Source organism: Hippopotamus amphibius, chromosome 3, assembly GCF_030028045.1.
Source record: "Hippopotamus amphibius kiboko isolate mHipAmp2 chromosome 3, mHipAmp2.hap2, whole genome shotgun sequence".
Classification (NCBI taxonomy): Eukaryota; Metazoa; Chordata; class Mammalia; order Artiodactyla; family Hippopotamidae; genus Hippopotamus; species Hippopotamus amphibius.
This window is the reverse complement of record NC_080188.1, coordinates 69,817,790-69,844,621: the sequence shown is the minus strand read 5'-3', so window position 1 is coordinate 69,844,621 and position 26,832 is coordinate 69,817,790. Positions and strand designations below refer to the sequence as shown.

General features: G+C 38.6%; 1 protein-coding gene across 2 annotated transcripts in view; it reads left to right on the top strand.

Annotated features, from left to right (window-relative positions):
• The window catches only part of PPP3CA (protein phosphatase 3 catalytic subunit alpha), a 307,553-nt gene that overhangs the window by 144,167 nt on the left and 136,554 nt on the right, over window positions 1-26,832 (top strand). For both annotated transcript variants that reach the window (XM_057729018.1, XM_057729017.1), the window contains exon 2: window positions 6,880-7,080. In XM_057729018.1, coding sequence (XP_057585001.1) covers window positions 6,880-7,080 — 201 coding nt within the window. The remainder of the gene's footprint in view (window positions 1-6,879; window positions 7,081-26,832) is intronic.

Sequence of the window (26,832 nt, the reverse complement as noted above, 5' to 3'; positions counted from 1 at the left end):
ACCGTGCAGCGGTTTTGAGATAGTTTGAAGTTTTGCAGGAACCAAAGTTGAAAGAGAAGAAAGATTAAAGAATATAATTTCCACTCACCCTGTCCTCGTTTATTTGTTGAGAAGGATGCATCAGTGTTCAATAATAATGTAACATAAGCCATTTATGCAATTTTAAATATTCTCATAGTGGAATTAAAAAGAGGAGAGCAGAATATTTTGAATTAATTTTAATAGTACATTTTATTTAACCCAATATGTCTTATTATTAAAACATGTAATCAATATAAGAATGTTAATGAGATATTTTAGTTTTTTCTTCCCCCCTCGTATCAAGTATTCTAAGTCCAGGGCATCTTGTAGCTTTACAGCGCGGCTTGGTTTGGATAGCCACTTTCCAAGGGCCACCATGTGTGGCCAGTCAGCTCCATACTGGACAGAACAGATGTGGAGGGTGAAGTGCTAGAAGAGGGACCAGGAGACCTGAATGTCGTGTTGGTTTTGCCACTGACTAATCCTGTGACCTTGGACAATTCACTTGTCCTCTCTCTGGACTTCAGTTCCTTTTTGTTTCCTAGGAGGGGGTCAGCAGTCAGTCTCAATTGCGAGTTTTCTGATTTCACTCCAGAGAGCCCAGGATTTTGTGAGCACAGCTTAACCACCATCACAGGGAAGAAGAGAAACAAGCAATCTACTTTTACTATCTTTTTCCCTTTGGATGTACTTGCATTTTCCGGTGTCATTTTGTTTGAGGAAAGAAACAAAAAAGAAATTAAGCCAGACCAAGGTTTGAAAAATCACTTGGTTGAATGTTCTCTTAAGTCTGTAGTTCTCTTTTGTCAGCATTTATAAAACTATTCCAGGAAGAGGTCAGGCAGCAGGTATCCTGCTTTTCCTTCCAGTGAGGGTGTCACCATGACAATGACTCTTGAATATTTCCTATCAAATAGCAGGAATTCCTTCACTAGTGGCTACAATGGGTCAGCGCTGAGAAATAGAAAGCTCAGGTGCCTGGATCTACCCTGGAGTGATACAGATCACTTATGGCTACTGAGACACCTTGTGGTTGTCTAAAACTGACCTCTAGTCCAACTCGCAGGAGACCCCTGACTCTGAGGTGTGGTCCCCTTAGTCAGCCAGAACCGAGGGCTAGGATTACTCTGGCTACAAAGCCTTTTCTGACTTGGAATGTGTTTCTTTACTGGTGAATGCCTAATTGAAAATAACTTTGATAATTGTTATACAGATGCCAATATTGGATGCACATGGCTTTGGTTCCTAGACTTTTTTTTTTTTTTAAGTACTTTTATTGAGATACAGTTAACAAACAATAAACAGCATATATTTAGAGTGTACAGTTTGGTATCCCAGTCTCCCAATTCATTCCCCCCCAAACCTCTCCACTTTCCCCACTTGATGTCCATGTGTTTGTTCTCTACATCTGTGTCTCTATTTCTGCCTTGCATTTCCTCTTTCATAGTTGTTAGCATTTGCCTTATGTATTGAGGTGCTCCTATTATTGGGTGCATATATGTTTGTAATTGTTATCTCCTCTTCTTGGATGGATCCCTTGATCTTTATGTAATGTCCTTTCCTGTCTCTTGTAACATTTTTTATTTTAAAATCAATTTTATCTAATATGAATATTGCTACTCCAGCTTTCTTTTGATTTTCATTTGCATGGAATATCTTTTTCCATCCCCTCACTTTCAGTCTGTACCTGTCCCTAGGTCTGAAGTGGGTCTCTTGGAGACAGCATACATATGGGTCTTGCTTTTGTATCCATTCAGCCAGTCTGTGTCTTCTGGTTGGTGCATTTAGTCCATTTACATTCGAGGTAATTATTAATATGTATGTTCCTATTACCATTTTCTCAATTGTTTTGTTGTTGTTTTTGTAGGTCCTTTTCTTCTCTTATATTTCCCGCTGAGAGAAGTTCCTTTAGCATTTGCTGTAGGGCTGGTTTGGTGGTGCTGAATTCTCTTAGCTGTTGCTTGTCTGAAAAGCTTTTGATTTCTCCATTGAATCTGAATGAGATCCTTGCTGGGTGGAGTATTCTTGGTTGTAGGTTCTTCCCTTTCATCACTTGAAATATATCATGCCACTCTCTTCTGGCTTGCAGAGTTTCTGCTGAGAAATCAGCTGTTAACCTTATGGGGGTTCCTTGTATGTTTTTTGTCATTTTTCCCTTGTTGCTTTTAATAACTTTTCTCTGTCTATAATTTTTGTCAGTTTGACTACTATATGTCTTGGCGTGTTTCTTCTTGGGTTTCTCCTGCCTGGGACTCTGCGCTTCCTGCACTTGGGTAACTATTTCCTTTGCCATGTTAGGGAAGTTTTCAACTAGAATCTCTTCCAATATTTTCTCGGGTCCTTTCTCTTGTCTCCTTCTGGGACCCCTATAATGCGAATGTTGGTGCATTTAACATTGTCCCAGAGGTCTCTTAGGCTGTCTTCAGTTCTTTTCATTCTTTTTTCCTTATTCTATTCCTCATCAGTGATTTTCACCATTCTGTCTTCCAGGTCACTTATTTGCCCTTCTGCCTCAGTTAATCTGCTATTGGTTCCTTCTAGTGTATTTTTCATTTCAGTTACTGTGTTGCATATCTCTGTTTGTTTGCTCTTTAAATCTTCTAGATCTTTGGTAAACTTTTCGATCTTTGCATCCAGTCGTTTTTCAAAGTCCTGGATCATCTTCACCATCATTTTTCTGAATTCTTTTTCTGTAATGGTGCCTATCTCCTCTTCATTTAGTTGTTTTTCAGGGGGTTTATCCTGTCCCTTCATCTGGTGCAAAGTCTTTTGCCTTTTCATTTTCTCTGTCTTTCTGTGGCTGTGGTTTTCAGTTCCACAAGATGAAATACTGCTGATACTGCTTGATACTGCTGTCCGCCCTCTCGTCGGTTCCTAGACTTTTAACCTTCCTCCCTATGAGATGGATGAACTCTCTGGTGGCATCAACAAATAGAAAAGAAACAATATCCTATCCTGTTTGATGGAAATTAGTCTTTGCCAGATTTCCACAGTCAGTGACATGGGAACATAATCCTAGTTCAGTATGTTGTTTGCCTTTGAAGACTTTGTTGGTTCATGGCAGGAATCGGTCAAGGACTTACATGTCCCAAATTTTAGCTACTTTGCTGTTTTATTTGACAACAATAACAAAAAAGACACTGAGTGGGAATTGTGAAGTAGAGAAAGCTGAGAAGGTTTCTATCTATTTTTAGGGTACTTCTAAGAAGTCTTTTGTAATACTGTATTCTTTACTTAACAGGCAATTATGAGAAAATTGTTTTGGAAAGAATCAGCCTGAATATCAACAGTTATTTCAGAATTTTTATTAACATGCACAAAATTTAATTCTTCCAATCTTGGCCTGCTCATATATCAATGAAAGCAACTTGTTGTCATACTCAAAGCAAAAGAGGGAAGGGGAAATCCCATTTTATTATAGCAAATGTAGCCACTTAAACAATGAGTTAAGAAAAGAAATATTTTCTAAGCACATTGGACTCTTTTTGGTCCAAGTAGTTTTTGTTCAATATTTGGCACAGGTCTGTATGTAGGACTCTGGGTGAACAGAGAAAGCAAATAAATGTGACCTTTGTAAGGCTGGTATTTTCTTTATGAAGCCAAAAGGTGCACAAATACACAAATATTAGCCCACTCTTAATTTTGTCCCAAAAAACTTCTCTCTGGCTGACAGCGTCTCTGCATTTGCTGTTTGGCATCGTTGCTGCCCGGCTAGGTTCCCTGCGGGCCTTGCCATCTGTTTAAAGGGTAAAGGGGCCCATCTTATCAGTGTCCTTATCATCCACTTGGAAATAGAGCCCTTTGATTGGCCTTTCTCCTCTTTTTTTCTTGCTCCTGTTTATTTGGAACCAGCCCCAATATTTCAGTGCTGGTGGCTTTACCTTAGCCAGTCACCTTAGGATTAGCAGTTACTGGAAAGGAAGAAATCTGCAGCAAAGGGTGGGAGCATCTGTTATTGCAGTGATCTTGGCCTTGGAGAGTCTAGGGACTTGGAGAAGGTCTAATTCGTGAAGGTGATGCCCTCCCTGGGGTGCTCTCCTTTTGCCTCTCACCTTCTTCAGTGCTTCAGCTCTTTTAGGTTTAACCCTTTGATCTGTCTGAAGTTTAATAAGGGCAGCCAGTGCAAGTGTGGCAGAGACCCACTGCCTGACAATAAATCAGCCTCCTTCCCTTCTGTGTTCCTATGATTCTTGCCTGACAGTTTGCACAGTCGCTTAAATCTTGACAGTTGTCCAATTCATACCTTTCTAACTCACTTGGAAAAAAAACTCAGCTCATGGTCTTACCCCAAGTGTCCTTTTGAAGTTTCTCCCTTTCTACCCCCATCATCTCTCTGGAGAATTTTTAGGAGTTGTCAGGTAAGATATTTTCTAATTTCAAACCAAACATAAAGACCCAGGTAAAGAAATGTGGCCATCGAAATATTTCCATGTTTTCTTAACAAGCGTATATGTTAGTTGGGAAAGAAAAAGCGGGGGAGGGCAAAGAAATAGATTGAACAAAATAGTCCCCGAGTGCCAGAAGTCTAGTGACTCTGTTGCCTCTTTTTTCTCATCCTTGTTTAATTCTTGAACTTTCTTTTTCTTTTATTTTACATATGATTTGGTGTTATACATTTTGTCTCGTTTTATCTTCGATTTTTGTATTACATATCTATTCTACTATAAGCCGCTCCAAATGATTTTTGAAAATAAAAGTCGTCTTTATAAGAAATACCTCTCAGGATTCATTAGAATTTCAATTCTAGGAAGTGATTTACTCATCACTTTTTAATTATCAAGAACTGTCTTAAGTACTTTCTGGGAAGCAGTGTGGTGTAGCTGTTCACACAGATATTCTGGCATCAGACCGCCAGAGTTTACGCTCAACAGGTCTGCATATAAATCACTAGGTGATTATCCTGGGCAAGATGCTTAATATTTTTGAGTCTCAAGTTTCTCCCCCACAGTGATGTTATAGGGATTAAGTAAGTTTACATATAAACACTTGTACTTATGCCTTTCTCATGTTACAGCTTTGTTGTTGTGTCTGGCTTTATCACCCAAACAATGCCTGGCATAAAATAAACACTGTAAGGTACTAGCTACTAGCAGTACTATTTACTTTAGTTATTATAACAGTCCTCAGATAGATAAAGTCCCCAATTTACAGGTGAGGTAACTGAAGCCAAAGGAGGTTATTTAGCTTGCCCAAAGTCCTATAGCTGGTGAGTGCTCAGAGCTAAGGTTTGTACCCAGGTTCATCTGACCGTGAAAGCCTCATGCATGTCCATTGAGTCTGCACTGCCACTTCATTTTGGTAGCATAGTTAAATAGACATGCTTGGATTGTTAGGGAAAGCAAGCCTGCATCCATCCGTACATGTTAATTTCCTGACTTTTCTCTTAAATAGTTGTAATTTCTCTTGGACAACAAATCTGTGCTATTAGATCGCACAACACTTCTTGGCATAGGTCTGCCATATCTTTGAGAGCTGCTTTTTAGGAGGTAAGAAGGCTAGGTTTAATCCATAACATCAAGTGTGTTACCTAAGAGGGGAGCTTCACATGGAGATGTTCTTATGCATCACACGGCGTGATGCACGTGGCAGATGAAAGTTACGTGAAAACAGTGTTTGTGCTTCTTCCAGATATTTCTAATAGATCTGAGTTATCCAGTAAGTGAACCCTCATGTAAAATAGAGAAATAATGAGTTTCCCTCCCTGAAGAGGCTTATTGGCCATTTATCAGAAATTTTACCTTTGTAATACTATCTCTGACCATCTCTGACCATGGACCTTTGGATGTCCTGGCACATCGTAGGAGTTTAGTGTGAATATCCTCCGGCACATCGTAGGAGTTTAGTGTGAATATCCTCTGGCTGAATGAGTGAATGAATGTATTCAGAGTTGTGAAGAGTGACAGTAGCTATAAGAGACCTTCTTACCATGTGTGTGTGTTTTTTTTTAATATTTATTTATTTATTTATTTATTTGGCTGTGCCGGGTGTTAGTTGTGGCACACGGGTTCTTCATTGCCATGGGTGGGATCTTTTCTTTTTTTTTTTAACTTGTGGCATGTGGGATCTAGTTCCCTGACCAGAGATTGAACACGGGCCCCCTACATTAAGAGTAGTAACCACTGGACCACCAGGGAAGTCCCCCTTCTTACTGTTAAGAAGGCATGGGGGTGTGGGTGGAAGAGAGAATGGTTGACTCTAAGTCTGAGCAGTAAGCAGAATTTGTCCATTATATCATATTCCTAAATGCCTGTGTCTCCTCCTGATGTCAGACTGTCCTCTCACTGTTCAAGAGTTTCCCTGATTTTCTGTTCACTATTCAGTGCATTTGCCTTTTCACTCTCAGATTCCTGCTCTCTCCTTAAACAGTGAGTCAGTCAGTTTACTCAGAGATGTCACTCCCACTGGAGGGCAAATCTGGTCTGGCAGGCCATTTCTCCTTCCTCTAATCCCAGTAGAGGAGTCTGATTTTTAGTGGAGAAACATCTATGCCCAAGTTGAAATTGAATGGATGGATGTATAGGAACTCTTCTTTTGCTGAATTGATTATTCCCTAACAGAAAAAAAAAAAAATCTCTCACCTTTTTTGTCATTCACTCAATCACCATCTTCTAGATGCCTGAGGTAAGTACTGGATGAATAAGAACTGTAAATTTCCTTTCAGCAGTCACTTTACATCTAGAATCAAAGGAGTAAGGCAGTCTTTAATTCTTGATAGCCCTTGATCATATTTTAATGTGGGAACTTTTTAAATACTCCAATAGGTGGTTAGTGATAGGGATAGATATTTGGTGGTTGTTATTGAATCTTTTGTGGTTGAGTTTTGGCTAATGTAAGGATTTGACTTTTTCGCTCTTTCAGCTGTCCCATTTCCTCCAAGTCACCGGCTTACAGCAAAAGAAGTGTTCGATAATGATGGGAAACCTCGCGTGGATATCTTAAAGGCACATCTCATGAAGGAGGGCAGGCTGGAAGAGAGCGTCGCGTTGAGAATAATAACAGAGGGGGCTTCAATTCTTCGGCAGGAAAAAAATTTGCTGGATATTGATGCTCCAGTCACAGGTAAGTCCTGAGGATGGAGACTGTCCACTTGGACCCACCCTGTGTTGTTTTTAACATCAAATCAAAAGTCTTAGATACCTACCAATGGGTCTTCAGACACCTTCATCTTACTCTTATTGCCAAATCTGTACATTAGGAACTGAAGATTTAATACATATGTAACAATATTTTTATTTTCATGTATTAAATAGCTGTTTCATGTCATGACCTAAAAAGTGGTGTGCAACTTAGAGATGATGAAGATATCCTGAAGCAATACCTTAACTAAGAAGTGATTTTGTCAGTAGAATGCTGTCACAAAGAACACAAGATAATTATTGGGCAAGATCAGACAAAGCATAGGAAGACTTCCAAAGTGGTTAAGTGACTAAGTTAATGCAGTGGTTCTCAGAGTGTCATCCCAGACTAGCAGCACCATCATCATCACCTGGAAACTTGTTGAACTGTACCTTCTCAGCCTCCATGTCAGAATTACTGAATCAGATTCTCTAGGGTAAAGCCCAAACATCTGTTTTATCAAGTCCTCTAGGTAACCCTGATGAATATTAAAGTTTGAGAACTACTGAATTCCAGGAAGAAGATCAAATTTCTCTCCTCCCTGTAGCATTTTGTGCTTAGAAAGTATGTCTTTACTATTTGAGTGTTTTTGTTCTGTTACTTCTTAAGGGCAGATATGCATTTTGTGTAAGTGGAACTTCTCTTAGACCATAAAAAGTAAGTCTTGTCAAAAAATTTTGTATGGTATAGGGGGGTCAAATAGTAGAGGCTTTTCATCTACACTTTGTGAAGTTTGCTAAACTTGCAGGTTTTTATTTCTAGAGCAGCTAAAAAAAAAAAAAAACACCACCATGTATTTTCTCCTTAATTATTATCCTTCTGGCAAAGGGAAGAAATCTAGACATAGAATATTATCCTTTTCAGAATAAGAAGGACATTTAAAATATTTCATATATTCTTCTGGTTGCTCTTTCTTCCAAACCTTTGTGTACTTATAATATTATTGGCCTTCTAATATATTTTTGAAGGTGACTGGTAAGAGCAAGGTAAGCTCTCTTGAATATCAGACTAGACCTTCCTTGTTCAAAATACCGCTAATGACTCCTAGTCCAAAGAAATTGACGTTTGCATTTTGTTTTGGGCTGGCAATGCTTTTTTTCTTATTTGTCATTCAGTAAAATAGTGAATGTGTTTGGGGTCAGGCAGCAGGAGAAACTGGCTCCAATGGTAAGTCAGTGTTGGACCAATGGTGAATAAATCAAGCTACGTACTTACCCTGTGTGTATCACTGTGAACCCTGTTTTCCATGTGTTAAAATGCAGTCATGCATCATTATCTTAGACTTACAGACCCTGTGGAAATATAAGAACAAACAAATGTGAACATGCTTTACTTTCTTAGATACTCAAATATGAAAAATTTTAAATGTCTACATAGTAGCCTGGAATCTACCAGCAAAGAAACTACTTTAAAAAATTGACTGTAAATTCCACTTGTAAATAAACAGTAAAATAGTAGCTTTAAGTGGTACCTATGTCGTTAAGCTTATTTAGTTTTGGTGAGAATGAATGGCTTTATATTGTATTATGAAATATTATAATATTTATTATGGTATTTTCTCTGTTTCACATGGTAATGTGTGACTTCCAGCGAAGAATTCATTAGTCCAGTAGGTGTTAATGGAGGTGATAATTATAACTAAAAGGAAACACATAAAATAGACATTTAGGAGAATGTATTTCCTGGGATGCAGTCAGCTCTTCTATTTGATGAGGCTGTGTCCTGAAAGAACACATGGGGGAATTCTGGAAAAGTCATATTCGTGATGTTTTATACGTGAACCTTTCTGGGGTCCATTGACTAATTGCCCTCATATTCGGTAGAGGTTGCACCTCGTTCTTTCTAGTGAGACTCCAGCTGACAGTTTGGCCAATTTCATAATGTAGACTATGAAGAGACTTTAGAAATCAGGACTCAATTATGTGTAACTTTTCCTTGGGGGAGAAAAAAAAAAAAGCCTTTTAGATAGTGACAGAAGTAGCCATGGAGACATCACAGACTGTGTAGCACTAGTGAAATATAACCCAAGCAGGAAAAACCTTTCTCTAGTGAAGTGTTTATATTTTTTAATGAAGGCAGATTTCTAAGGAACCTCTAGTAGATTCCATTGAAGTGATCTCTTTCTCCCTTTTCTGGGAATATAAAGATAAGTAATATAAGTGGTGGGGGGTAATTTATTTTAACATTTCCATTAAAAGGGGGAAAAAAACCCTTTTGCATTTAATTCACCAGAAAGCTAAATTCATAGCTTCATATTTTAACCCATGAACTTCCAAGCTGAAGCATGAGGACTGCAAAAATAAAAGCAGGGTACACTGATCAGAGAAAATTACTATCTCTTTGTATTTCAAGATGCTTATAATTTATTGGTAACATTTGATGATATATGATTGTGTTCTGAGGTTTGATTTTATCCGGACAGCTGAACCAGCAATGTAATATTTACTTTTAAATGTAGAATATTTGTTATTTGGATAACTGAATCAGTAAAGTTATATTTTATTGACACTGGGCTGTGCAATAAAAGACATAGTTTACACTTCCAAATCTTCAGGGTAGAGTATTCTTTATATAGTTCAGAATTCCACACTTCAGAAAAATGGAGAACTTAAGAAACAGTTTAGAGGAGAACCAGGAGAGGAGGAAGGAGTAGAAGAGGACGGGGAGAAGAAGGAAAATAGTAGAGCTACAAATGAGAACCTGTGAAAAAAGATTAAGGGGACAGAAGTAAGTACTTTTAATGTAGGAAGAAAGAGCCTTAAGCCTGAAACCAGATGGTGGTTTTCAAGTGATATTAGAAGTAGTCTCTCATCTACCTATGTCAGATTCCTAGAAATGTAAAGAGAGTGGTCTGGGGAGAAACTGACCAGTAACTTCTTGTGTGAAATTCAGCTTTAAGTAGAGCAGATATGTAAACACAAAATGAAACAAATGGCAACTATTTTACAATCATGCACAAAAGCCGCTTCCCAGCTTTCCCTCTTCTTTTCTTCCCTCCTACTTTTTATTAATAAAAATGTTTCACACTCCAATGTTTAGAGAGGAGTTGTGCTAACCTGTGCTGTAGTTTGCTCCCATTTAAAGAAAAATGTAGAAATTAGTGTCTTCGTTATTTGAAGTCTGGACATTATTTCATTCCTTTAGCATTTCTTTAATGTTTAAATTTGCAAAGCTGCCCAACTTCCCTTCCTCCCTCTCCTTCAAGTGTTTTTAAATAAGCAGCAAAAAAAAAAAAAAAAGTTTATGTTCATTTAGAATTTTTTTTCCCTTCAAATTCTGTACTTTTGATTTTGGAGAGGAAGGACGAGGAAGCTGCCTAGTCCCAACCTGGCTCCCTCCCTCTGGTGAAAGAGATAAAGCACTGTGTACCTTACCCTCCTGGAGGGTGGATTTAGATAAGCCAGTAACCATCTGGGTGGGAGTAGAGATGAGGATTAGTTATGGGTCCCTAATTAAAACAAGAGAGGTGTGAGTCACCTTCTCCTCTTTAAACTAACTTGCCTGATTAGAATGATGGCTGTTTCAGAGATTTAATTTGAAGAATGTGTTTCTATATTGGAGACATTTTGTGAAGGAAAAGTATTTTCCCTCTTTTTGACTCATTTTTTGAAAATTGAGTTAAATTTATCTTTGTTTCCTTGCAAACATACAGATGGAACATTAAAAAATGTGGCCAAATATCTGTGTAGCAGCTTGCTATGGACTGAATGTGTCTCCCCAGTAATCATATGTTGAGGTCCTAATCCCCAATAAGATGTTAGTTGGAGGTGGGGGTCTTTGGAAAGTAACCAGATTTAGATGAGCCCTGAGGGTGGACCCCTCATGATGCGATTAGCTCCCTGATAAGAAGACAGGATGAGAGTGCTCTCTCTTTCCTCCATGTGGGGATACAGCAGGAGGATGGCTACCTGCAAGCCAGACATAGAACCCTTACCAAACACTGGATGTGTCAGCACCTTGATCTTGGACTTCCCAGCCTCCAGAACTGTGAGAAATAAGTGTTTGTTGTTTAAGCTATCCAGTCTAAGGTATTTTGTAATAGCAGCCATACTAAGGTACAACTCATTTGGGAATTCAGTTTACCAAACATTTAGCTGGTACAAGTAGTGTGTGTTATACAGAGGTGAATAAGACCTGGTCTCTGGTCTCCCAGGGGTCAGAATATAACAAGAAAACTGAAACAGATATTTGCCAAAAGATATGTACATCAAACTATTGATTAAATGAAAGGATATGACTTAGATTTGTTCAAGCAAATTTAGAAATATCCAACTGGATAGAGCTAGCTTAAAACCAAAAAGTTTTCCTATCTTATAAATAGCTAAGGTTTTCCCTGACAGTGTTCACTGATTAATTATTATATTGCATCTTTGAGCTAAAGAAACTGTTAAATAGCTAAGATCTTTTCTGTCCTGAATATAGGTTAAGAACTCTTTCAGCATATTAGGAACTGTGCATGGTGAAACAGATGAGGCATAGTCCTTGACCAGAATACTCAAGGTCTGTCTGGGGAGTCAGATACATAAATAATTACTGTAAAATTTGTTAAGAACCATAATGAAGGTGCCTATAAACTAGTGTGGGAACTCAGAACAAGGAATGCAGGAAAGCCAAGAAAGTCTTGACAGATTACATAGTATTTGAACTGGAGCATGTGTGATAAGTGAAATTTTACTACGTGAAAAAGCTAGCAAAGGTTATTCTGGGCAGAGACAACAGCATATGAAAGACTGATATTTTTTGTAAAGTGGGAAGACATGATCTTGGAGATTTGCTATGGGAAGACAAGGTCTCAGATGGTTGTGAGCGGTAGTGGTGGGGGTGGGGAGACTGAGGTTGAATGGTTGTGGTCAGATACTAGTCTCTTGTAAGCAGCACTTAAACATTTGGTTACTGTTCTGTAGGCACTGGGGAGTGGAGAGGGTCTTGGAGCAGGGACATTACACAGTCAAGTTTGTGGCTAGAATAGCATTCTAGATGAGTTGAGAGGAGTGAGCAGGGAGGAACTCTTGGGAGAGGGGTTGAGCAGGAACCTTTCATACTCCTTCAGTATGCCCTGAGTATGCCTCATGACCCAGGGATGATTTTGGCAGGCTAAGAGGACTGGGTCTGATTTTGATTATAGGACCTCTCAAGAATGATAGTTGACATTGATCTTAAAATGTCTGATTAGTTTGTGCTTAATCAGTATCCATGAAAGACTTCTTGAATATGGTAGGATGATTTATGCGGGGATCCAGTTTACTACATTTCTCTGTCAAGTTCTCATATTTTCCTGTTTACCCTTTGACTTAGCAGAGAACATTTCCCTCATTTATAAAGCAGAAGCCGAGCAGGAGCTTGGATCTTTGAAGAGAATGATTGAGAACTCATTTTATGCTCCCTGGGCTGAAGGGATAGGCCAGCATCAGCTAGGCAAACTGCTTATCTCTCCGGTTTGCCTGTTTCCTGCAGGGGGGGATTTGTCCCTAGGGCAGCAAAGGATTCCCTCAGTGGCTGTGCCTGCCATTTAGCATGTCAGGCAGTTGCCAGGAGAACCCTCTGGCTTTGTTCCTGGATGTGAGAGTGAACCAGTGGCCAAGTTTAAGGTCATGGCATTCCTTCCCTTACAGCAGCTGACGTCAATTAGGAGAATTCCCCATTGCCTTTACTCTGGGGAGAGTTAAGTGGGGGTAAGAATCCAGTGTCTTTTGAGAACTAAAAGATCCGTGTTTATTCTCCTCGTACTATCATCTGTCAGTATCAAAGCAACGTGGCCTTAGTTTACATGAGGATAAAATATTACTTCTGGGGCATTTTGCCCACTTGTGATTTCAGTGGCCAAGTCTTTCGGGCCTGCCCTGCAGCCAGAGGCCTATTTTGGTACCCAGCCCACTGCTGGCAAGTCAGCACATTTCAGGCCCAGCCTGGGGCAGCAGCAATCCAGTTTGATGTTCTTATTCCCCTTTATTCGGACCCTTGATTTAAAAAAAAAAAATGATGATGATAGAAGGATGAAAGGTCACTGCGTGAGAGCCAGCGTCCTTTTGCGTGATTTGTTTTCCTCCCTTGTTTTGCAAGGTTGGTCTTAGGAAACCTATGTTACAAATGAGAGCAGAGAGTCTCAGAGAGTTTGTCAGTGTTTCTTGAACTTGAGTGAGCATGGATCAGAATTTCATGGAGGGCTTCACAGAACACAGATTGCTGAGTCCCACCTCCAGAGTTTCTGATTTAGCAGGTCTGGAGTAGGGCCTGAGAATGTGAATATCTAACGGGTTCCCAGATGACGATGAGCCCCTTGTTCTGGGACCCCCTCTGTGGGAACCACTGGTTTAAGTAACTGGCCTGAAGTCTCAGAGCTAGGACGCTGAAGACCTTGCTGTGAACAGGCATCCGTCAATATAACTCATGCTTGGCTATTACACGCTATGACATACACTATTCTACCTCAGTATTAGGTTGAAAAAAATCAAGCATTTCAGTTCACTTGACTAGAATTTGTTCTTGCTCCTTACTAAAGAAAACGTATTAAGTCTGCTGTTCAAGGTTCTCAAGAAATAGAGGGATACACTGTTTCGACTCGATTTTAATTTGTTATATTTTAAATTAAAATGTGTTGCTGTAACATAAGGGGCAAGAGCAAACAGTAGTGCTTAGTATAGTTGGGGCAGAGAGTTTATGTAGTTTTTCCCAGTGAAAAACCTTTGTAGTGCTTTTCTTTATAAGCTCTTTGGGAGTTGACAATAGAAAGCTACTGCTGGGACAGTTAATAAAGGAAAATAAAGGAAGACTGGGATCAAAAGCATCTTTAAGTGAATTGTGGTAATGAATACAGTATTATCTTAAGAATAGCTGAGCCTTAGGAATTCAGCATTTGTGTGTAATGTACAAATCAGTAATAATCTGTTAACGTCAGTAAACATATAACACCATCGAGAGGAAGCATTTGACAGTTATTACATCATAATCACATGAAGAGATATTTTGCTTTAAGACACAGTGCACCCTGTCCTTTTCAATTGGCCGTGAGTCAGTACTTTTCACAAACAGTGAAGTGGGTAAGCACCATTCATAAGGCAATGCCTCTAGTTGTTTCCATAGGAAGATGAAAATCCCCAAACTATTATTTTTAAAATCTGAAAGTGATCACTTGCAGTCATAATACTGTGATGGTTTTGGAGAAGGTTGAAATATATTATTATCAATACTACTGTGGCTTTAAGAGAACTAGTGTTTCAAATAACTCTGAAAGGCTTCCAGGTAAGGAAGGTGCATTCTTCTTTGATACCCTAAAGAAAAAATGTAGATACTCATCCCTTTGTCTACAGGAAATTCAGATTATATTCTTGTTTCCAGCTCATCTCATGTTCCATTTTCCCACTGAAGTGTCCCTAATAATTTTAGACTCCATTGATTTTGTTCTTTTGTGATCCAATAAATGTTTATGGGCTCTTAATGGACATTCCCACATACTGGCCACAGACTGGTACTGGGCTCTGACAGTTTTTCGCTGGTCCAGAGTGAAACTGTCTTTTCCTTTTAGTGAGAATGCTTTGGAAACTAGGGTGACAGTAGATAGTAATTGTGTCTTTATACTTTCGGGGGGACAAATTAATGAGGTATTTTGTTGTAAGGCTAACATTTGTTAGGTTCTTGCTTTTTGCCAGTCACTATTATAAACACATACTTTTTTTTTAAGTTAGATTTATTTATTTATTTATTTATTTATTTATTTATTTATTTATTTAGCTAGCTAGCTAGCTAGCTAGCTGCATCAGGTCCTAGTTGTGGCAGGTGGGCTTCTCTCTAGTTATGGCTCAGGCCCCAGAGCAAGCTCGCTCAGTAGTTGCGGCGCACAGACTTAGTTGCCCTGCGGCATATGGGATCTCAGTTCCCCCATCAGGGATCGAACCCACGTCCTCTGCACTGTAAGGTGGGTTCCCAACCACTGGACCACTAAGGAAGCCTCTAAACACTGTACTTTTTAACTCTGAGTTTTCCCACAACCCTATGAAGAAAGTGCTGTGATGAGTTCAATTTTACAATTTTACTCTGTTCTTTTCTCCTGCGTAGCTGTTTGCTGATAATCCTCTGAAGTGGAGGATTTTGGACAAATGAGATACTGGATAAATATATGAACTGGTGAGAAGTAGTTTCTTATAGAAGAATTTGTGGTTTAATTAGTGGATTAGTAAGAGAATAATGTTCAATTTTGAGGCAGCTGCTTTACCACTATTTAAAACGACTATCTTCATATGTAAAATGTATTCTTTAAAATATTAAAACACTTTTATGTACACATCTTGCTAATGTTAAAATATATTCTGTGAGAGAAGGCCTTTAGGTAGTCCAGTCCTAGCTTTGCTTTTCTCTTGGGGGACCGCATATCTTTTCCTTCTATTTTCTCTGGCTCTCCAGCAGCATCATGGAGCGAGCATTGCCTTGTGAAGTACTGTGAAATCCACAGATGGGTTTGAGACCTTAGTCTGTTGAGGAAGGGGAAAAAGAAAGTTCTCAAAAAAGTCCAGTGTACTTTCCTTATGTTAAGCCCTACCAGGTGTATGTAGAATATTGTCTATATACATAAATCCAATCCAAGAATAAATTACAAACTGGTAGCAAGTCTCCTTTAAGTTGCTTTTATCATGTGAAAATAACATTTTAGTTAAATATATTTTATAAAAATAGGATTTTACTGATTATATGATGGTAGAAAAAAAACAAGCAACACATTCCACATCCAGGGAATAGACTCCAGTTTGGTGTATGATCTGCATCTCTGTAATTAATTTCTGTCCATATCTGACATTGTGGTCCAGGTACCAGGCAGTTTTAGACATACTAGCATTGTTTCATTCTGTTCCTTAAGATATTTAAGGTTTGGACAGGCAGGTTTTGAAACTTCAAGTTCATGACAGTCATATATGTAAGTGAAAGGAAACTTGACCTGTTTTATTTTTTATAAGCTTTTTTTGTTAATATTTTTCTTCTTAATGCTCTCTGCGCTGAGCTATTTTTCTTCATGTTTATAATAAACAAAGCCCTCTGATAGAATAAAATTAGGATTAGTGGAAAGAAAAATTGTAGGTAATAACGAAGGAAACATGAAATTACTAATCGAACTTTCCTTTTCTCTTATGACTCCATTTGTAATGAATTTTTTAAAATAAAAATGATATAAAGATCACCATTTTATTTATAGTGCCTTCCTTTTTAGATTCATTTATTTTATATTCAAGACTACATTGTTGGGTTCTTTGGATTTTATGATTAGTGTCAGACATTTTAATATTAAAAAATCGATTTGGAATTCATGAATTTGATTCCATTTCAGAAACGTAGTTAACTCACCATCTCTGAATGTGCTGTCTGATTTAAGATGCCATCTGGTGGTATGCATTTGATACATCTTGTGCTACTTTTAACTGCCATCAGTCTTATATCCTTTATTGCTTATGAAGGAGAATACTTTTGAAATGACTTGCAAAGACATGTTTCCATTTCAAACAAAGGATCCTTTGTACCTTACTTTCTGTTTTCTCAAAGTAGTATGCATCTTTGCTTTGGTCTTTATTAACACAATCTGATTCTTTCTTAAGACAACATTGACTTTGAAAATCAAACTCCCATTTTAAGAACTCAGTTTAGTTCAGAGAAATTTGTAGATATTTAGCATCCCCTTTAAAATCCTAATTACATATGTTTTTCATTTAGTTTTTAGATGGTAAAATTTGGCTATTTGGATACCATGTGATGAATAGGACATTTTCAGATAATCATAAACACGAAACAGAAATTATTCATTGGAAATTCTCTTCCTCATGTTTTAAACATTAAAGGCCAGCTCCTTCAAAGGTGGACCTTAGCTTAATCTTAACTACTGCTTTTTTTTTTTTTTTTTGCCTATTTCAAGAGATAAGCTGGTAATACTTATTAAATATATATCAAAGCCAGGTGGAAATTAGAAAGTAAATTGTCTGCATTATTGATATGAAATATCCATTCCACTTAAGAATCTGAATTAAGGAAGTGTTAAAAGTACATGAGTTTTTTTTAGGCCGTTTCAAAATTATTTGAGGCTGGTTAGCTTAGTTTATTAAGGGTATAGTGGCAGTGGGCCAATTTGTAGATTCTTTTTCCACTGAATTCTATTTAGCATTCTCTGATTATACTCAAACTTCTGGTCCAGGCAGTTTATCTGAAGGAAAAAAAAAATGAATGCTGTGAAAAGAGGTGAGAAAAGGAAGAGTGATTTCATCTCTGCCGTCCAGTTCACCTGCTGAGGTACATCTCCTAATGACAGTGCAAAAATAACTTTATTTTCATCCTATGTAATGTGGTATCAGGCTTAAAAATCATGGACCTCTAGATTAGCATTCAGGATCTGCAAGTTTCTAGCTATTTACCACTGGGCAAGTTATTTCACCTCTGTAAACCTCAGCTTTCTCATCTTTGAAGAGATGAGGTGTGAGTTCCATGCCTGTCACTCAGATAAAGTGAAATGCTGCAAGCACAGCACTTTAGAGTAAGTGCCCAGCAAATAGTAGCTGCTCTATTATCATCGCTATAACCATTTTTGTCGGGGCTGTTATGATTATGCAGCTAATACTACAGCTATCAGTTCTGTTCCATTGTTCAGTGATTATATGCATAGAGAGCTGTTAACTGTATTAATTTGGATATTATAGCAGCCTTTGCATTTCCCCTTTTGTGGATGTCAGTAAATACTAAGAGGGCTGTGGCATTAAAGAGGGAGCAGAGAGGTCCTTATGCCTACAGCTTTCTATTAGTCATCCTTTCTAAATTGCAAATGAGTTTTAATTTTAATTAAAGAAAAATTTTGTTTTCATGGTCATGCCATCAGTATATCAATTAGAAATAAGAAAATGGAAGTAAAACGTTTTAAATACCTGTATAATATGGGCTAAGATATCTTTTAAAATTAGAAATAATGAACCAAATATGGGAGGGTGGGCCTTGTTCAAGCATCCCAAGTCAAAGTAATAATACTTCACATTTGACGGCTGAGAGTCATTCTGACGCAAATGCATTTTCCCTTCAAATTCGGGTGATTAACCTCTTTAAAATATAGGTCCCTATGTGATATAATAAATCTTGTTTATCTATTTTATGTATAGTGGTGTGTATCTGTTCATTCCATACTCCTGATTTATCCCTCCCCACCCTTTTCCCCTTTGGTCATCATAAGTTTGTTTTCTATGTCTGTGAGTCTGTTTCTGTTTTGTAAATATGTTCGTTTGTATTATTTTTTAGATTCCACCTGCAAGTGTTAACGTATAATATTTGTCTTTCTCTTTCTGCCTTAGTACACTCAGTCCGAGGTACTTGATGGACATTTATGTTGCTTCCATGTCTTGGCTATTGTAAATAGAGCTGCTGTGTACATTGGGGTGTATGTATCTTGTCAAATGAAAGTTTTTTTCTTTTCCAGATATGTGCCCAGGGATGAGATTGCTGGATCACATGGTAGCTCTATTTTTAGTTTTTTAAGGAACCTTCATACTGTTTTCCAGCGACTGCACCAGTTTACACCACCAACAGTGTGGGAGGACTCCCTTTTCTCCACACCCTTTGCAGCATTTATTATTTGTAGACTTTTTGATGATGGCCATGGGTGATTAACTTTTTAAATAACAGCTCATGGAACTACCAACAAAGTGTACATCATCTGAATTTTACATTGCCAAATAATGTGCAGTGGTAGATTGCTTTCTTATATTTAAATCAGAAAAATGTGACAGGGATTTCCAGTGATTCCCTTCACCCCCGCCCCACCACTGGCCATCGTAGGGCCAAAAGTTTGTGATGTATGAAATTTGTCCTATGAGTAAGACAGACAACATACACTGACACAGTAAGATGATTCAAGTATTTTTAAGCTTTCATTGATTGGGCCTGTACCCTGATACAGTCAGGGTGCTAAATAAGCACGTACGTGCAGTGGTGTCCAATTGCTTTTAGCATCAAGTTGCAAATCCTAACATGGTTTAGAAAGTCTTGCATGTCCCATTCCCCATGTGTGTCTCCAGTTCATCTGCTGCCTGCTCCTCGTTTTCGGTGACCTGTCTACACTGGCACCCTTTCATACCGTTTCTTTCAATAAGAGACTTGGCACATGCTGTTCCTTCTTTCCAGAATGCCCGATCTCCACCCCCACCCCCACACACAAACCCTATAATCTTGAATAGTTAGATTTCAGCTTAAATGTCACTTCATTTGTTCTTCAGGGGAGCCTGCCCTAACTTAGCCCAGTATAGTCCTATGTACGTTTTCTTCAAACCATTTGTCACAGTAATGCTATTATGTTACTTGTGTGATCCTTGTTTGTATATCTCTGGTCCTCACTAGACGGTCAGTTTCATGAGGGTAGACCCTTCGTCTGCTTTTGGCTACCATTTGTCCTCAGCATCTAGCATAGTGACTGCCTCTTGGTGGATGTCCATTAATATTTATCAAGTGAAGTGATACATGCATTATCTTAGTTTATAGAGTTTATTAACATTTCTTATGACCATACATACCATGTGTCAAAGAGAACCAAAGCCAGGCACCAGTTAAAGCGGTAAAAACATATTTTATCCTGAAACTATTGCAACAAGGGAAAAGAGACTAAAGTAGAGAACTGAGCTCAGTTCAGAATATAATAAGGATGAGTGGGAATTCATAGCCACAGAGCAGGACAACGGGGCCAGTGGATGGAGAATTACTAAGGGAAGATCCCAAGGGTAGGGGATCCTTGCTCCTGGCAGGCCAAGGTGATCAGATATTAAAGATGGGAGGATTCTTCCTCCAACTGAACTAGGCAGGCTGAAGACAGGCCCCAAAGAATGAGGCCCCATGAAAAGAGGACTCAGAGAAGACTTTCTAAAGTTTGGTCAAGGAGGGAGTTTTTGTCAGTCCCTCCTCTTATTCAAGGAAAGAAGAAACATTCTGTTCCTTTCTGAACAATATAAGGCTGTTTTTCGTTCAGGCACCTTTTGTTCATTAAGGACCATCTGAGCCGTCTGCTGAGACTTGGCGAAGGTTACCAGTTGCTGTACTGTGTCACCCAGAGACATTTAGTGAGAGGGATACTGCCAGGAAGATAAACAGAAAGAGGTTATAGACTGAATCAGTCTGTATCCCCAACTGCATAGGCCTTCAGGGATCTGCCAGAAGAAGCCCCAGAACCTGTCATCTTTCCTGCAAGGAATTTCTTCCTTTGCCTCTTGAACCTTCCTGGTTATTGTAGAAATATCAGTGAAATTACAGAGGTGTGGCAGTCACTTCCTTCCATATCCAGGGTGATGCAGTTCTAGAGGACCGTGACCTGGGTTCTTGTAATTGCAAGTCACAGATTCAAGGCCAGTGGTACTGATGCCCACGGACAGTGTGAATTGCCTCAGCAGTGAGTAGATGACTCTTTAGTTGAGTCCGACTTCTTCAGCCAGGCAATTGATTCTTTAAGGTGGTATCCAAAAGGTGGCAAACCTTTCCTAAAACGTAATGAGGTCTTGGATAGAACTTAGACCCAGTTCTGCTGCTGTGTTTTTCTAAATCACTTCCCAGGACCTGAGACCACCACCAAGAGGATCTGTGATGTCTCTGACACCCCTTTAGTCTCTGCAGTGAGAATGAGTTGAAGTCTGGGGGGCGGTGATTGTTCTGGAGATAGTTTAAGAAAGGAAGAAAATTGGCTGAGGGTGATGAAAAGTGGTCCATGTGTGGTTGGGTTGAGTTTGAGGAATTAGGCCGGGAGGACTAATGGGGACATTTCTATTCATATGAAGGATGTCTAGGGGACCTGGAGTAGCTGGGGAGGTTTATGTTGAATTTAATGATGGCTAAGCAAATGTAATGACAAATGCTCATTTCAAGAAACAGGCTGGGGGTGAAATTGTGATGGAAGCAGGCATGACCCTTTCAAGGTTAGTTTGGAATCGGTTTGGGGGTTGACTTGTGGGTTGTCCAGTTTAGAATGGTGGAGGAAAAGAAAGGAAGGATTATAGCAAAATAAGTATTATGATTGATCAAAGGAATCTGGGAACTGTCAGATGTACCCTTGGGAAAGGGAGCACAGTACCAACAGCCTGTCTGGTAGGGGCTGATGAGAGACAGTGTGACTGTATTTGTCAAATAGAGTACATTATTTAAAGGTCAGTGATGACCTTGATTTTAAATAAATTTTTTAAAATGTAAAGACAAAGTTTCTTTTGGAGCAAATTTTCATTTTCTGTTTAAGAAAGGCTTAATGCTGAAGCCCTTAAGTATTCACCGTGCTACTGGCAAAGAATAAAATTTGAACATTTCTGTAGAAGGTGAAACTGAAATGGAACATGGATGTGTTTAGTCTTGTGTTCTACATTTTTTCAAGTAACATCTGCATTCTGTAAGTCATAGGGATGTTGTCAGGGTAAGGCACTGTCTCCTGGTGAAAAGAACATTGGCTCTAGAATCAAACAGAAGTAAATTTTCATCCTGCTGCTGACAAGTTACCTCACACATCCCTCTCCATTTACTCATCTGTAGAGATGACTGAAATAATTTCTACCTTACAGTGCTGTGAGACAGGAGGCAATGTTCAAAAAGATCCTCACACAATTTCTGAGACGTAGTAGGAGCTCTGTGAACAGAAATGATCATTTTTTATCACGGATATTGATGCTTATGCACTTGTACCACCGAACCTTCTCTACATAGATGGATACCTATGTAACTATTTAGTAAGAAAAGAAAAATTGTGTTTCTCCTTCTGTAGTGGCTTACACTAAACAATGATTAGTCATGGTCATAGAGGTTGTGTTATTTTGTCTGCTAATTTTAACAATCGTTTTTGGTAAGAAACATCAAATGCTGATTTATTCAGTGCTTACTTCATATTTGCCCTTTTGGTGCAAATTGAAAATCGTTAAAGTAATTTACAATCGAGAATTCAAAAATCCAACTCGGAGAATTTATACAGACTGTCTGCTTGTCTTGTTTGGTATGCTTTCTAATCACCTGAATTCCACCTTTCATCTGACTCACATCTGAGGTACTTGACATTTGTTTTAGTTCCAAGTGGAAGTATAGTTGTTTTATTGAGGATCTTCTTGTCATTATTATAACATTATTATACTGTTATACTAAAGAGATATTAAAAGTATATCTTTTTTCTGAGTGTAACAGAAAAGGGACGATGAAAATAATGATATTAGTGAAAACTACTGTCTAAAAGCAGAGGCAAAGAGTAAAGGACTGTGAATCAGGAAGCCAGAGAAGCAGTGCTAGTTCTAATAACACTTTCTTCCTGTGATTCATGAGAAGATTATTCTAGATGATCTCAAATCTCTCTTCAGTTTTGAGTCTATAAATGTGTTTCTTACTCAGAGTACATATTACCTGACTTCAAAACAAATACCTTGATTAGATACTTCATTAACCTTATCAGGATTTCCTCCTGCTACCCTTTAAAAACACCTCTGTGTCAAAGTAACTGATAACCCCAATTTTTGTTATTGTGTGATTTCACTTCCCCCATATGATGGTTTCCTGAACATTGCAGAACCACTGGTTCTGAAATAAAACATTTCTGTGAGTTCTTCAATAACTATTACAGAATGACCTCTTCCATTAACAACATAACCTTTATTGTTGTAGCTGGAGCTTCCCCATCCTTCCCCACACCTGTGTTTCTTTTTTCTTTAAAATATAGGAGTGCAGTTTCCCCAAAACATTTTTTCTTTAAGTAAATGTTCATTTCAGGCTTCTAATGTAACTAATTAGTGAATTAACTGCTTTTTATTTTGAATAATTTTATTGTTAGTATAGAAAAAGGCACAGTGAAAAGGGGATGAATTTGTGAATTTTAAGTAAAATATTCTGGTATATCACTATGACATAAGAAGAAATATATTTTTGGTCCCTGCCCCAGGTTTCTAAAACCCTTATAACTTCTTGAGTGATGGGGGAGATAGAAACATCTTACATAGCACTCCTAAGTCCCTTGGAATTTCCTGGGTGATAGGAACATCCTTTGTTCCAATGAGGTGACTCTTGGTGGGTTCCTGGAGTGCTTCTGGATGTGGGCTGGGCACTAGAAAGACCAAGCCATGATTAGAAGATTGGAACTTTCAGCATACCCCTCATCCTCAAGGGAGGGGAGAGGGGCCAGAGACTGAGTTAATAATCTATCATGTCTATGTGATGAAGCCTCCATAAAAATTCCTCAACTACAGAGCTGGGAGAGCGACTAGATTAGTGAACACATCCACATGCCGGGAGGGTGGCATACCCAGCTCCACGGGGAAAGAAGCTTATGTGCTCAGGATCCTTTCAGACCTTGCCATACTTAGTTCTTCATCTGGCTGTTCATCCGTATCCCTTAGAATATCCATTATGACAAACTAGTAAATAAATGTAAATGTTTCCCTGAGTTTTGTGAGTCATTCAGCAAATTATTGAACCTGGAACAGGGCTGGGGGCTTGTAGGAACCCCTGACTTTGTAACCAAGTCTGACAAAAGCGTTGATACCCTGGGGACCCACTATTTGCAACTGGCGTCTGAAGGGTTCCTGTAACTCCATGTAGTTTAGTATCAGAATTGAGTTAAATTACAGGGCTTTCAGTTGACACCTAGAGAGTTGGAACATTGGTTGGTATGAGGAAAAAAACCCATACATGTGGTATCAGAAGTGTTGTAAGTAGAGAAACAGTTTTCCTTTTATCACATAGCTACTGATGTTATTGAATCTTAGCCTCTCTCATTGTGGGTTTTTGGGATTTTTTTTTTTTTTTTTTTTTTTGGGCAGGATGGGTAGGGGGAGATCTTGATAATAGTTGTATATTCGTACTAGTAGTAATTTAATGAACACTTTCATTATTTCTCAGAGGGTTAATGATTTGCTAGTATGGCTGATAACTGGTCATGTCAATCCCTATTATTAAATTCTTGACTTTAAAAAATATTTGAATTTTTTTTCCTGTGGTTATTTTCTTGCTGTAATAGTTGTCTAATTTTATTTGTGGAAGAGACCCCCCTCTAGCTCCTAGCCTCACACATGAGGACAGTCATCTGCAGCAGGGTCTGGGCCTGACCTGGTCTGGCAGTGTCACCCACAGCTGGTTGGTGCTGAGTTAGGCCTGGAACGCTGGTTTCCTCCACGATGACCCACTGCACTTCTTTGTTCTGTCATCTGTTTTCTTCTGAGCAACAATAGAGAACAGTGATGATTTCAGTTCTGCAGCATGTCAGTGTGACTTCCACTGTTTAATTTCTGTTGCCTTTCTTGGAATTTAATGTATATTTATGTACATGTAGTACAGTATGACAGTTATTCCTTAGCAAGAGATTTGAGTTTTTCCACTCTTACCTAGCCTGGAGATCACATATTAACTCACTTTTCCCCACTAACCTTTTAACAGAGTAAGCCCTCAATGTCCTTCTCATTTTGTCCTCGATCTGGAGCTTTCTTTTGCTTCTTACGTCATATTTGGCAGCAGGGCAGAGGTAATGACCTGCAAGGCGTGATGTTTGTCTATTCCGTGACTATCCTTATTTAACTGCTGGGAAAGTTTCCCTCATCTTCCCCCATAATTACCTTTAAATGTCTTTAGACTTGAGAAAGTAGGGTTTTATGGAGACCACATAATTCTAATGGGAGTCTACCACAGATCTCCATTTTCTATTTCCTGTGGAAAATGAAATAAAATAGAATGTTTTGAGTTTCTCAAACTTACCCCTCTGGGTGGTAGAATCAACCTTACTCATTATATTTGTGCCTAAAGAACAAACAACATTCTGTTCCACTCCTTGCTGAGGTTTCTTCCTCACCATCAAATTTCTCCATTTGAAGACAGAAGGTGCTTCATACACCAAAGACCATAACTTCTTAGTTTCTTCTTTCTCATCTAGCACTGAGAGCAGAGCCAGGTGTACACATCTTTTCATATTGTGTTCAGCTGTAGAATTACAAAAAAACAAACGAAACAAAACAAAACATCATAGTTTTAACTCCCTTTGGTCTCCTGAGATACTTCTTTAGCACATACTCAAATGGAACCATAAAAAAACATACTACATCTGAAAGAAATATTAAGGAGAAAAACAACTCAAGTAGTATAGTGAAAGGAATGGGGGACTTGTCACTAATCAGCTAGATAAGCTCAGAACAAGTCACTTCAACTCACTAGGCCTCAGTTTTCTCATTGATAACATGAGCCAGACAGCACGGTGCAAGTATTACCCACTCATCACTTTTCTTTGGGTTCATTCACTTAGCTCTGGTACAGCGCCTCTCCTAAGTCCCAATGTAAGCTTTGACCTTGAAAGCTCCCTTTCATTTCTCAGAAGTAAGACTTTGTTCTTCTCTCAGCCTCTGCTGATTTCTATAGCTTCAAAAAAAAGCATAGTGTCATTTTAGCTGCTGCTTCTAAAAATTTTTATTCCCTTGCTTTTAGTCCGTATTTTAGTATTTGCTTCCAAGGGACTCCTGTCTATTTTTCTTCCATCATGATGGATTTCTTAGATCTTTTTCATGTCTCCCAATATTTTTCCGAACTTTAAATCTTACCTGATCCTCTGGCTCTCCCCTGCACCCCTGCTTCACAAAGCGCATCCCTTCCCAGCGACGTGGTGCCTAATTCCATTCTCAGGTCTGTCACCTCCCAGCTCTGTGACTGAAGAGGTTACTTACACTCTCTGTGCTGCGGTGTCTGTCTCACAGAATTGTTGTGGGGATTAAGTGAATTAGTATCTGTAAGCTCTTAAAGCACCGTCTGGCACATGGTACATGGTATGTGATTGTTGGCTCTTGTCGTGCTAGCACCGGCACCCTTCCCCTGCACCTCACTATTCTTCTTGGCCAGCTGAGGGGCTCATCTTCCTCTGACTTAGGCTGCATCTCCTTTTATGTTATTTTGAATCAGGAAGTACACATAAACAGGCACCTACCGACTGCCCTTAAATACTTCAGATCATGTATGATCTTGTATTGAGGGCTGAGCACATGCACTTTTTATTCCTCTAATCCTAAAAATCATTCTCACAGTACTTATGGCTTTCCCATGTTGTTGGGAAGAAATTTCGTACTTTAAGAAAATGTTTTAGAAAAGATTTAAACCGGACTACAAGAATACATAAATACAAAGAATTAATTAAGTTCCCTTTTAAGAAAATAAAATTGCACCCAAAGACTTTACAGTTTGGTGATTTATTCTCCAACTCCAATTAATTTTGTGATATCTTCATGGAAAAAGTTAATCCACCAAGCAGTTTGGTTGTTTTGCTTCCTTGAAAAGAAATCTTTTGGGTTCATGTTTTAAAAGAGCTAATGTTAAATAAGTGATGCTGAAAGAGCCAGTCCTCTTGATAAAAACATAAGTATTTAACAGAGCTGTAGAGTATCGAAAGTGTTTAAAAACCTAGACCTCACTGCATTCAGTGATTTCCAGATTATTTGTTGACAATACGAGTCTTCTAATGAAATGTTATGCAAAACTTCATTATTACGCCTAATTCAAAATACAGAACAGAGGCCCTGGTTAACAGAAAGATGATGCTTTCCTCCCTGTGACCAGTGACCATACAGAGACAGAGTGGGAAACATCCAGCTAAATTCCCCCTTCTATCCTTGAAGAAGCTGAGACTCAACAGAGGTTAGTTTCATTACAAGGATCATCAGCTAGTTAATGGCTAAACTGGGAGAAGAAATCAACTGCATTTAACTCCTCTATGAG